At 38.7% G+C, this 12,323-nt stretch overlaps 5 protein-coding genes across 5 annotated transcripts; 3 read left to right on the top strand and 2 right to left on the bottom strand.

The window, feature by feature from the left end:
- Nucleotides 1–612: 612 nt before the first annotated feature.
- Nucleotides 613–1,152, top strand: Ecym_8387 (C2H2-type zinc finger protein; the record flags this gene model as incomplete). Its single annotated transcript, XM_003648426.1, has 1 exon — nucleotides 613–1,152. One exon carries the CDS (start codon nucleotides 613–615, stop codon nucleotides 1,150–1,152), a length of 540 nt encoding a protein of 179 aa, XP_003648474.1.
- Nucleotides 1,153–2,236: 1,084 nt separating this feature from the next.
- Nucleotides 2,237–4,972, top strand: AGC1 (citrin; the record flags this gene model as incomplete). The annotated part of the gene is made up of 1 exon (XM_003648425.1): nucleotides 2,237–4,972. One exon carries the CDS (start codon nucleotides 2,237–2,239, stop codon nucleotides 4,970–4,972), a length of 2,736 nt encoding a protein of 911 aa, XP_003648473.1.
- A 233-nt stretch (nucleotides 4,973–5,205) lies between these two features.
- Nucleotides 5,206–6,318, bottom strand: SAE2 (ssDNA endodeoxyribonuclease SAE2; the record flags this gene model as incomplete). Its single annotated transcript, XM_003648424.1, has 1 exon — nucleotides 5,206–6,318. One exon carries the CDS (start codon nucleotides 6,316–6,318, stop codon nucleotides 5,206–5,208), a length of 1,113 nt encoding a protein of 370 aa, XP_003648472.1.
- Nucleotides 6,319–6,471: 153 nt separating this feature from the next.
- Nucleotides 6,472–7,287, top strand: BUD13 (Bud13p; the record flags this gene model as incomplete). The annotated part of the gene is made up of 1 exon (XM_003648423.1): nucleotides 6,472–7,287. The coding sequence occupies one exon, from the start codon at nucleotides 6,472–6,474 to the stop codon at nucleotides 7,285–7,287; it is 816 nt and encodes a 271-aa protein (XP_003648471.1).
- Nucleotides 7,288–7,497: 210 nt separating this feature from the next.
- Nucleotides 7,498–11,937, bottom strand: XRN1 (chromatin-binding exonuclease XRN1; the record flags this gene model as incomplete). The annotated part of the gene is made up of 1 exon (XM_003648422.1): nucleotides 7,498–11,937. One exon carries the CDS (start codon nucleotides 11,935–11,937, stop codon nucleotides 7,498–7,500), a length of 4,440 nt encoding a protein of 1,479 aa, XP_003648470.1.
- Between the last annotated feature and the right edge of the window lie 386 nt (nucleotides 11,938–12,323).

Raw genomic sequence — 12,323 nt, 5'->3', positions numbered from 1 at the left:
CTATATGGGTTTGGAGAACGCTCAGAAACGTTTTCCGTCTCGAGGCGAAACAACCTAGAGCGTGCCAATAAAGACCGGTGGATAAGGCGGCAAAGGTAAGGTGGTGCGGAATTAAAAGACGTTACGTAATTTCATCTTGTTTGTTTCATTTTGAAAACATAAAGTAGTAGATCTTATGTGATATATCTTGTTGCCTTTTCACTAATGACACACCGAGGAATATTATATCTGGATGGGAGGGAGGGGTTCCAAAGATAAAAAGCTAAATACAACCTCAGAAGCTGCGTTAGTGAAAATGTAGAAAACTTCGTTTCCTCTGGAGATGATAGATGTAGTTAGATTTCTTTTTCATGGGTTCTTGCTGAAAGAACAATCTAAACTTTGACGGATCAGTTTTTATTTTACGATAGATGTACGATTAGGATTGAGTTCCTGAAACCCTTAGAGGGGAACGTAGAGATTGGTACGTTTTTCTATTGTTAGGAACGTTGAGCACGTTAGATTTTCGTATGGACGTACAGAGAGATCCATTTATATATAGCTAATGGAATCATGGGCGTTTGAAAGGTTGTGAGAGCTGGGAAGGTTCGTCAGTGTTATCAGTGGGAGGAAATGTTGCCAATTCTCCATTCTCAGGAAATGACCAAGACTTTCACGGGGCCTGTGCATAGTTATCCATGGACGACACATACTAGAGGGGAGAATGGGGAGGGCGGTGAATATGAACGTCCTTCTACAGTGCTATCTTTCAAGACGCTTGCGGCCAGGCGACCAGCAACTGCACCAGGTAGGGTTATTGATAGTGATGTAGATGAGAAAGTTGAGACACCTGGTTCACGGTCATCGACGGCGAATAGTCATAGACTGTTAGATGTTCCCTCAGGCCCATGCAGTAGCCTTACCAGCGCTACGACATCACCTATTCCTTTAACTGATAAGACGTGTCCCGTATGTTTAAAGGAATTCACGAGAAAGACTTCGCTCAACACACATCTGCTGATCCACGCAGATATTCGGCCCTACCGATGCAAGTATCCGGATTGCAAAAAGACCTTTAACGTGAAGAGCAATTTAAACAGACATCTGAAAATCCACAAGAAACAAGAACTAAAGGGCGGCGAGAAAAGCTCCCTGGAGGAGGCATTTCATTGACTATAGCGCTGCTAGAACGACATTACTGGGAGATATGTAACATATATACTATGCATGATCACTTGGCCAAAGAAAGAAAAATAATAAAATAATAAAATAATAAAATAAAATAAATATTGATGATATCGAACCAAGCAATTGTTCTTCGACGACTCCAAAGGCTCAAGTAATCCTTTAATTTCTCATTTATCCACCTGCAAGCTTATGTCGTCGTCGGTAAAACCTTGTACCAGCTGTACCTTCTTCTCCCCCCAAGCCACGTCCCAAACAATTGGTTCTGTTGTCAATTTGTAAACATGACTGCAGGCCTTTATGTTCCCAACATAATTCATGAGAATACTAAATGTAACAATAATATAGAATAATACAAAATGTATTATTATGACCTGCCTCTGTTACAAAGCTCGATGTAGCGCATCTTGTTATCGCACTTGAGAACATGCCAATGCTTTACTTTGACACACACACTTACATACACACACACTTACATACACACACCCGTCTCGCATATCTCATCATTCACCCACCGGAGCTCAAGCCGGCATGAAATGACGCAATTTCTCCCATAAAATTTCCTGGATCTAGAAGCCTTCCTAACAATTCATCTTTATGGAGAATGGCGACCAGCTTATTCTCTCCTAACAAATAAACTGTCCCTTTTACTTCATCCAAGACCATTTTTCACTTTGTAACTGAGAAAATAGCAAACACCATCATGCTATCCATGACCTCAATTTACCAAATTTGCCTTTTTCCTCGAGAAGTATACTTTCTACTAGCCTAAAGATTATACAATGCTATCGATCTGCTGCTATATCACTCTGTTTCAGGCCTATTTGTAGATAGTCTCTTTAATTTTGCCCTGTTGAGTCAGAAGAGCTGGCCACCATTCGTTTCCGGAGAACAACAGGTGAAATATTTTTCGATCCTACGAAACTTCAAACAGCCAGTTATTTTTGGATACATATCAAGTAAACATAAGTAATAGTAAAGCAATTGAAGAGTAGTTTATAAGCTACGAAGGGATAGTTGGTTTTTAACGGGCCGATGTGTTTATGAGAAGTTGTTATTATATCGGAAAACCATGGAATTGTCTAACTCAAACACAGCCAAGAAGAAACAGCAGTTAGAAATATTTAAAACATATGCCACTCCGTTAAGGCCGAACCAAAGAAAAGCAGTTACTGATTCATACGTTCCCGACGAGGGTGTTTGCATTGGTGGGAACCAGCAAGAGGCTGGTAGTGAGGATGTTCTCAGGTTTAATGACTTTGTTAACCTTATATCAAACTCCAGGTCGCTCTATTCGAAGTTTACAGATCATAGTTTTAATCTAAATCAAATCCCTAACAACTTGTTCGGTTGCATATTTTTTGCTATAGATGAGAACAACAAGGGCTATCTTAATTTGAATGATTGGTTTTACTTCAATAATATTTTAGAATATGATAATTATCATTTTATTATTTTATATGAATTTTTCAGAAAATTCGATGCAGCTAGAAGGAAGCCGGACAGGAGAGTGACGAAATCGATAAATTACGGGAACAAGTTTCTATCGTTTGATGAGCTTGTGCTCGATTTAGACCAGTTTAAAGCGACGTTGCATTTACTGCACAGTTGTGTGGTAGATCCTTTTATCATTAAGAACAAGTTGTTTCTTGATTGGAATCAGTTTAAATGGCTTAAATGGTATCAGTTTTACCCTCAAGGAGTGCTAGAGCATGGCCCGCATCTCACGTTAAACTCGTTGATAACTATTATTCAGAATGATATCAAGTCGGAGAAGTTGTTGCTAGGATTTAGTAAATTGTCACAGTTGAACCATCGTACCAACGCTTTAACCATCAGTAAAAACCAGTTGGTCTATTTGATGAAATTGTTTTATTCACATAAGGTTCCGGCTGACGTGTTCAACTCCTTGAATTTGTCTAATTCAAGGAAGATAAAATGCAACAACAACCATATTAACTATAATGTCTTTCGAGATTTATTTTATTTATTCCAAAATTTTGACCTTCTCAATCAAGTTTTATATCGGTACGCGCAAGTTAACAACTTCTGTGATAGAGAGGTTAGGGAACGTTTTATTACCAGGAAGGATCTACTAAAATTCTTGAATTCTGAATATAACAAGGTGAATAATATCGTTGAATTCTCCCCATCACAAATAGCGCTTTTATTTTCTATTGTGGGAAATTCAAAAAAGATGAATGAACGCTCCAAAAAGGCGGAGCAGCAACTGCAGTTGGAATACCATCATCGAGATTCAGAAATAGAGCACTTTATTCAGCATGAATATAATGGTAACCATATCCTCACCCCACAGCAGATGCTCAGCTTGGACCAGTTTAACCGCGATTATAGAGATTTTGATCTTGATGATCGTAATCCACAACAAGACCACGAAACAGAGCGATTCTCGATGTCCTCTCTATGGGAATATTTGTCCTTCAAAAATAAAGATAGTTCATCAGTCCCAACGGGAGTCCCTTGGGATGACACTAGCGCCAATGAACTATTAACTCTTGAGGATATAATGAAAATTGTTAATCCCAATTATCTCAACGATTTAGTTCATCGAATGGAACTAATGAGGATTGAAAGTGCATCCAGAAATGCAAACCTATACTTTTTTCCGATTTTTGATTCCATTTATAACTTTACTTTGGGCTCGATAGCGGGTTGCATTGGGGCTACAGTCGTTTATCCAATTGACATGGTTAAGACAAGGATGCAAGCACAGCGAGCCTTCTCGGAATATAAAAATTCCTTCGACTGTCTGATGAAGATATTATCCCGCGAAGGTTTACGTGGGTTGTATTCCGGATTGGGCCCTCAACTAATTGGTGTGGCACCAGAAAAGGCTATAAAATTGACTGTAAATGATTATATGAGAAGCATTCTTGCAGGAAGAGATAGAAAGCTAAACTTATCCTCCGAAATTATATCAGGTGCAACTGCAGGGGCCTGTCAAGTTGTTTTTACAAACCCACTAGAAATTATTAAGATTAGATTACAAGTAAAATCAGAATATGTGGGAGATATTGCCAGGTCTAACATTAATGCCATATCAGTTGCAAGGCAATTGGGTTTCTTAGGCCTTTATAAGGGTGTTTTTGCGTGTTTATTGAGAGACATACCATTTTCTGCCATTTATTTCCCCACATACGCTCGCATTAAGGCTAATTTGTTTGAGTTTGATCCCACAGACTCAACAAAGCGTAGCAAACTAAAAACCTGGCATTTGCTTTTATCAGGTGGATTGGCTGGTATGCCTGCTGCTTTCTTGACTACACCATTTGATGTTATTAAGACCAGGTTACAGATTGACCCAAAGAAAGGTGAATCTTCTTACCATGGCATTTTCCATGCTGTAAGGACAATCTTAAAGGAAGAAGGCATAAAAAGCTTTTTTAAAGGTGGTCCCGCGCGTGTATTAAGATCTTCTCCACAGTTTGGTTTTACTCTTGCAGCTTATGAAATATTCCATAATTTATTTCCCATGCCAATAAAAGATGAAGGCTATGATAGACGCGATAATCGACTGCTTAATAACATTACTTCGCCAATTTCAAATACAATGAAGTCACTATTCCCCACAGAAAAAGAAAAATCAGCGAATGGTGTTTGGAATTCAAGATTATATGGACCGAACACCGATCCGTATGATAGTTATTTCTTGAATTACTACTATAAGAGCTGTCAAATTGGCAAAACCTTCATGGATCTTGATTACAACTTTGCTCAGTTCGATTTCAAAACCTACCAAAGATTTCACGAAGAGCTAAAAAAATTAGATGAAGACAATTCTCAATAATTCCAAATTCCAAATTCCAGTATTTATTATTTTTATTTAAAAAAGTTATTTTAAAACGACAGTGATGATGATGATGATGATGATGATGATGATGGCGACGACGACGACGACGACGACGACGGATATTATAAGAATTTTATTTATTGGTTTTAATCCTTTATTTCCTTTATTTATTATTATTAATTAATAATTACTAAATTTTGTACTTTTCAATATACCTCCATTACATGCTACTAGTTTGCCCTCTTCCTAAAGATTTGTAAGTTTTCTTTTGACCAAGCTATTTCTCCGTTATCCACCCAAGTATTCAATTGCTCATTCTTAAAATAATACTCCCGTTCAAACAACGGGATACCCGTCTGGACAGCCATTTTAAATCTATGTTTCGTCCTTTCATATATCATATCCTGTGCTTGTTCCTTTTCTTCTTTAAGCTCCTGAGTGGTAGGGAAATCCATTCTACCGTACCCAGGAGGTGACTTCGATCTATGTCTTAAATTTTCATACAATGGGAACGATTCATTGAAACTACTATCCTGATTGGGTTTGCTTCCCATTTTATTTACCTTCATACCAGCCATTGTATCCATTTTGGCAAGGCGGTTTTCCTTAAGTCTACATTTATTCAATTCTTCTATAGCCTCATGATTTGCCCTGAAGTCTTCGTATATCCAGGGCCTTTTCGCAAGTGGATGGATATTAAAATCAATCTTTATCTTCTTGTCTTTTTGATTATCCCAAGAGTCAAGCCTTTGAGGTCTCCCGACCCAATCTAATTCACCTTCAGAGTCACTTATACGTTCGTCTATGTCCCCTACATCATCTGGTACTTTATTGTAGCCTTCATATTCATTTACTTCCAACGGACATACCTTGCCCAATCTTTTGTGTGATCCCACCCCATGCGAGGCAACGTTCTTGCTAATCGGCGAAGCAACAATTGACCCAGCTGTTGTGCATTGCGATCTTCGTAAATTGTCTACCTGAACCTCTTTCTTCAACGGTGAACTAGATAACACGAACTGCTTACCGCGTAGTTCTAGCGTACCTGGAATTAGTGGTTCGGAATCACATTCTCCCTCCATCATTGGAGGTCGCTCAACCTTCGCAAAATTCTGCCTGCTATCCACACTTCGAGGAACTGACAGTTGAGTCGGGATTAGATCTTCATTGTCCTCATGTTTAAACTGCGGGAGTTGGGTAATTAACTTCAAATCTCGTACACGTCTTGCAAGTTCATCAACAATGTCATATTGCAAGGAAACTAAATGTTCCCATGAAAGACCCTGCAGCCAGTCCCTAACCTCATACGATTGACTGCTTGTGATAATATCCTGAACTACCATCAACCTTCTTACGTTTTAGACACCAATATTTAAGTTAACAACACTCTTCGATGATATTATTAAATTTCATCTTATAAAATTGTGCGCGGAGAAATTATCATATTAACAAGCCTTAAACCTAAACAAGAACTAGTCTGACAACAAAAGTGGAATATGTCTTTCAATGAATATTTAAACAAAGCCTATGGAACTCAAAAGAAATCGAAGACAACTTCCGAGTCTTCACCGAGTTCCAATACGAAATTTGATATTATAGACTCTTCTGAGCACATTGCTTTTGCAAATAATAAGCCTCTGGGAATCTCCTCATCGAATAAATCTAAAAAGAAGACAGGCTTATGGAGGAACTTGGACACTAATGAACTAATTGAACGTCAGAATATTGTTGCAGCTGCGAGTAACCAGGGTGTTGATAATTTAAAGATGTCTCCAGGAACTCGTCCTGGTCTTCAGACAGTTGATGGTGATAGTGTGAAATTTGAAGCCAACAGCTTAAAAGTAAATACAGAGGCAGAAGATGTTATTAAAAACCAGGAACCAGTGTTTAGAGATCAAAAGGGACTTGAAATTGACAATTATCAGACCTATATACAAGAGGAAAAGCGTAGTGAGGATTTAAAGGAACAGGCAAGGCAGAAAGCGATTAACGAAATTAACATGGGAGACATTCAATTATACCAGCTGAAACATCCAGGTTGGAAGCCTGCTCAACTTAGGTACAATGAAACGAAGTTCGAAGATCCAGTACTGGCTTTTAAGGAAGGTGATACCTCAGAACATCGGCAGTTGTCACCTTTAGGAAGGAAACTTTACAATGGAATATATCCTGATAATAGATTTGGAATTTGTCCTGGCTGGAGGTGGGATGGCGTTGATAGATCAACTGGATTTGAGACGAAATGGTTTTCCAAGCAAAATGAGATTAACGAAAGAAGGATCCAATCTTTCACTAGACAACAGGATTTCTAGTTGCGGAAGTTAATACAAAAGCATTTATTGTATCATATCATATGGGAAGGTTATATAATGGTAAATAAAAGTCTGGGATTGGAAGGATATTAGAAGTATTCTAACAATTTAATTCATAATAAAATAGTAAACTAAGTTAAAAATACAATAACAGAATAAAAAGAACAAAATTCATATGTTTACTTTCTTTTTTGTCCCATCACTGGAGTTTCATTGTGATGGGCTAAAGGTATCACGACCTCGTTGGGGGGATGCACCACGATTATTACGTCTTCTACCACGGTTTGGATTTTTACCTCTTTTGATTTTAGAGTTATCTGATCCAAAGGAGTTTGAGGACCGTGAAACAGATTTCTCGCTACCCGAATACGATCCACTGCTCATTTTAGTACTAATAGAAACTGGCTTTGGCGATGTCATCGTGTTTGAGGGCGGAAAACTACAATGTACGTTCGGCAAAGTTCCAATAGGATGAGATGGTACACTAAACATCAGTGGGTTTGGGGGAACCATCATACCATCAGGTGGCACGGCTAGCATTCCTTGGAGGTGCATGGCTTCTTGCGAACCTTGGGGAGGCATTGCAAATAGAACGGGTTGCTGAGAACCTGGATTCGTGACTTGGTTTAGCACTGCATTGTAAACATTAGTTGCAACATTTTTTCCAACAGCATTCAAGGCTACTTGCACGTTCGAAGTTTTAGAATTAGGGGCGGAAGAATTTGAAACATCCGAAACTTTGTGCCCTCGCTCTGGCCTGTCATTCTTCTGATCATCCTTTTTTATCATACTCAACATTTCATGAGCCTGGCGCTTCTTGAGCTCCTCCATTTTCATTTTTTGCTGCACCGTGGTTAACGTATGATCAGATTGAACTTTTGGTTGCTTAAAGTTGCCGGTTTGACCCACGGTTTTTATGGAAGCTTTGGAATGATAAATGAACTGCCTGTTGGTAATGTTTAATAAGAAGGATGAATCCAATCCGATCCCACGCTTGGTGGTTAACCTACCCCCAAGGGTGTTACCTGCAACAAATTCCTGATCAAATAAAACTTGGATCGATAATCTAGTACCGATGGTCGTATAACCAACGACAGTACCCTTTGCAAACAATGGTACATTGCCAGAATCTTGAACGTACATAACACGATCACCCAAATCGAACCTCTGTGCTCGTAATTGAGCGGAAGATCTGTTTGGATCTAAGACAGCCTCCCGAGGAACCTTCGCTAGCTGCCTCTTTTCAGTTCGATCCTCCAATTGAACAAATCTTTGGATTTCCGTTTCGACCGCATGAATCGACGCCTTTGTCAAAGAGTCACTCTCCAAAGAGACCATAATGAATTGGCTTCTTAGATCTCCAACGTATGCAGCAACAGCTTCCAAAATTTTAGTGGCTTCCTGTGGAGACTTATTAGGAAAAACACTATTAATACTAATCATGTTACCCTGTAATTTCGATAAACTATTGAAGAATTCCGGGAAAGTATTTCTATAATGCTCCAATAGCTGGATAGTTAAAGTAGAATATTCCCATATAGTGCCGTTCTTGTTCGCATAGCCGAGCGCTTTCACGTTAGCCGATTGGATTTTCACTGTCAAGCCTACATTGTGGAGACTTTTTTCAGCGTCAATCAAAAATTTGGAGGTAATTTTGGAGAGGAATAAGGGGGGTAAATTCAACTTCCTAGCCACAATATAGGATGGTATATACCGAATCGCTTTCTTGTCCATACTTGCCCTGATTTTGCCAATATTTGGCTCCATTCTTGTGGATCTCTTATTAATAGTTAACCGTAATCTGGTTGGGCTAGAATAACCATCAACAATTGCTTCTCCACCATATACATAATCTCCGAGGAAGATGACCCTTGAATTCAAAGGATACTCCTCTTCAATAGGCAACGGTGGCGTCTCTTGATACCTTTCGTCTTTATTTTCGACATCTTCGATAAACAATTGTAAGGGGTAGTATTCTTCTGTCTTGGAAAAAGTCTTAGTATAGGAGCCATCCAACTCTCTAGCCAGACCCGTAACTGGATATACCTTAATAATAGCTCGAATATCATCCAGTATAATACCGCTTTTCTTTGAATAAGTCTGCTTCATTGAGGAATTCATTGGAAGAATCCATTTTAAATCATCAGGAGTGGAGGATTTCGTGATAAAGTTGCTTCTAACGCCGTCTTGTGCTTCTGTGGATTCGTAAATAACGTCTCTGGAATATATTCCAACTAACTTTGACTCTCGCAAATATGGCCAGTTGGTATAAATAATTTTATTCATATACCTTTGGGCGATATCACTAATAGACATGTTGCTAGCTTGGTAAATATCTTTAACGTATAGCAACATAGTCTGATATTTAGAACGCTGTTGAAATATAGTACATTCATTGTAGACAAGTTTGTTTTCAAATGGAATAGATTTTAAAGATGGAAATCCTGCTAGCGCTGAAGTGCCCAATTTGGCACCTTCAGGCAAGCCAAAGCGAATATCGCTTGTTTCTAACGGGCGCATAATATATTTCCTTTCAATACAGTGATTGTGGGCAATATTAGTGAATAGACCCTTTAATGGAGACTCGTAGACATTATCAATTTGTGGGTTAAAACAAAAAAGTATGTCAGTACCAAATCTATTCCTATCTTTCTCTTCTTGATTTAATTTTTCATCATAAGGAGCCATAACTTTTATTAACCTCTCTGCATCGACAAAAGATATTTTGACGACGGCTTCCCAATCCGCCGTTTTGCCGTTTTTATCTAACTCGACATCATTTGGATAAAAGTCTAGGATTGGAGATTTTTCATCATACATCAAGGGTCTATAAACAGGTGGAATCAAATTTTTAGATCTTTTTGGCAAAACGGACATTAACTGCTGGAATGGTGTGAAAGGCCGATTCTTTTCAAAGGAAATTTTCTTGTTAATACCTTTGATAATATCTGAAATACGGGGGGCATAATGATATTTATAATACCATGACCATGAAGGACAACCTTGGTAATAATAATACAACACCCATTGTAGGCCTTCAACATAGTTTTCAGTTTGTTCCTTTAGTTTTTCGTCATCGTAATAAGAAAACCCCAATTTTTCTTTATAATAAGCATCCTTCCATTGGTTGAAACGATCATCGTAGATCTCCATTTTCTCCTCCAATTCTTCCTCATCATCTACAATGGTAGCTTGTTCAAAAATTTTAATAGAACGTCTTAAATTGCTTAAACGTGACTTATGCTCCTCTTCAGACGCATTTAAATTGAAACTGTCCAGATCGACTTTAAAGGTGTAAGTGTCTTGTGACTGGGAATGAACAACAACCAAATACAATTCAAAAGCCAACTCTTTGAGGAAGTCAATATTGTTTGCAACTAGGTGCCCAGCTAAAGGAGGAGACAGTGTGATATCGGCATCAGAAACATTTGCGGAAAGCTTCTCTTCAACTGTTTTTAACAGCCACGGTTTCACAGCACCTACTATTTGTCTCTGTCGTTTTAGTAGAAGCTTCTTCCCGGACTTGACCCGTTTACGTGCACCCTCTAAAGATATATTTTCAAGTTGCTGATTGAACCACTCAATATCGATATCGCTCCGTTCAAAATTTGCCTTTTCAAACTTGGACAAGTATTCAAGCCAGATGGAAAATCTGCTGAAATTTATGGTACCACATTCATTCATATAGCCATCCATGTGTCTTAACGCTTCTTTAAACGTCTGGAGTAAAACGGGAAACGCACCCTTGTTCAAATGCAAGTCAGGTAAGTTGGGCAAGAAATCATTACCAATCACAAACAACACCAAGATAAAATCATCGAGCAACCGTTCAAAATCATATTCAAACATAAGTTCGTTTTCTAACTCAGCAAACTCTAACTCCAGATATTCCCTCAAAATGCTTATGTGTAACAGAAAAAAGTTCTGCTGCTCTAACGGTTTAGAATTATGGTTCTTTCCAAATAAAACTTCTTCCCTCAGTAAAGCAAAGTGCGAATCATGAACTGACAGGCCTAAAATTATCAGATCTGCATCTAGCCCATATATACAATGCCTGGTGTTAGGATTGTAGTCTTTCTGTGACCTAAGAATTCTAATATGTTCCATAATCTTGTGCTCCCCCTCACCAGGAACTTCATGACCAGACAATATAACATTGGCTTGCCGCCATAACGAATCAGAAGATATTTTTTCGTGAATAAAATACTTCAAATTTTTAGTCAATTTCGCCATAAACTCCGTACCAGGAGTGATACAATTGGAGTCGAACGGTTCTCCACTAGGTATCTCCTCGCCATTCTCAATAGCCTTCTTTAAAGCCTTTTCGGCATCCATAGCTGTTCTGAATCTCCGTGACCGTTGTTGGTTCATTTTAGCCCTAGGAGCAACCCCATCGATCGCCATGTAAAAAACCTCCTTAGGCTTGATAGTACGGAATAAATGGTCAATATAAGTAAATATCTTCAAATACACCTCTTCCTCTGACAGTCTCTTCGTAACATCAGCATCATTACCATGAGTGCATGTGTGTAGAATCGAATTCATATCCAAGTATAGAGTGTCAAACTCAGATATTTGACTGCCATCAAGCAACTGAGAAATGTTTGGCCATCTTTCAGATATATAACGGAAGAATTTAGGAATACCCATGCTTCTGATATGTAACTTATTGATTAAATGGACTGTGCAGTTACGCCGCTATGTCCCTAACGTGGTATATCATTAGTTTGGAGAACCTTATCAAGGTGGCAAAGCGGTGATCTAAGTAGAAACTTTTACCGTAAGTGGTGACATATAGACTAACGTAACTGCAGTCACGTGATTCGGATATGCAGAAGATCATTGCGGATATCGCGGTTTGACAATGGTTCCAGTATGGCCTTCAAGCATCTTGCTCGGTTATGGAGCATTCTGGTGGCCTTTTACTTTGGGCAGACGGCCCTGGGTCTGATTGGAAGTTGTATTATTTGACTACAATATATTAGATGCGGGAAAATTTGATTCGTTGGATCACATCTTCATCGTCAAGAATTGTA

This window comes from Eremothecium cymbalariae, chromosome 8, assembly GCF_000235365.1.
Source record: "Eremothecium cymbalariae DBVPG#7215 chromosome 8, complete sequence".
NCBI classification, from domain to species: domain Eukaryota; kingdom Fungi; phylum Ascomycota; class Saccharomycetes; order Saccharomycetales; family Saccharomycetaceae; genus Eremothecium; species Eremothecium cymbalariae.
The sequence above is the reverse complement of the archived record's forward strand: the minus strand, read 5'-3'. Positions and strand labels throughout refer to the sequence as shown.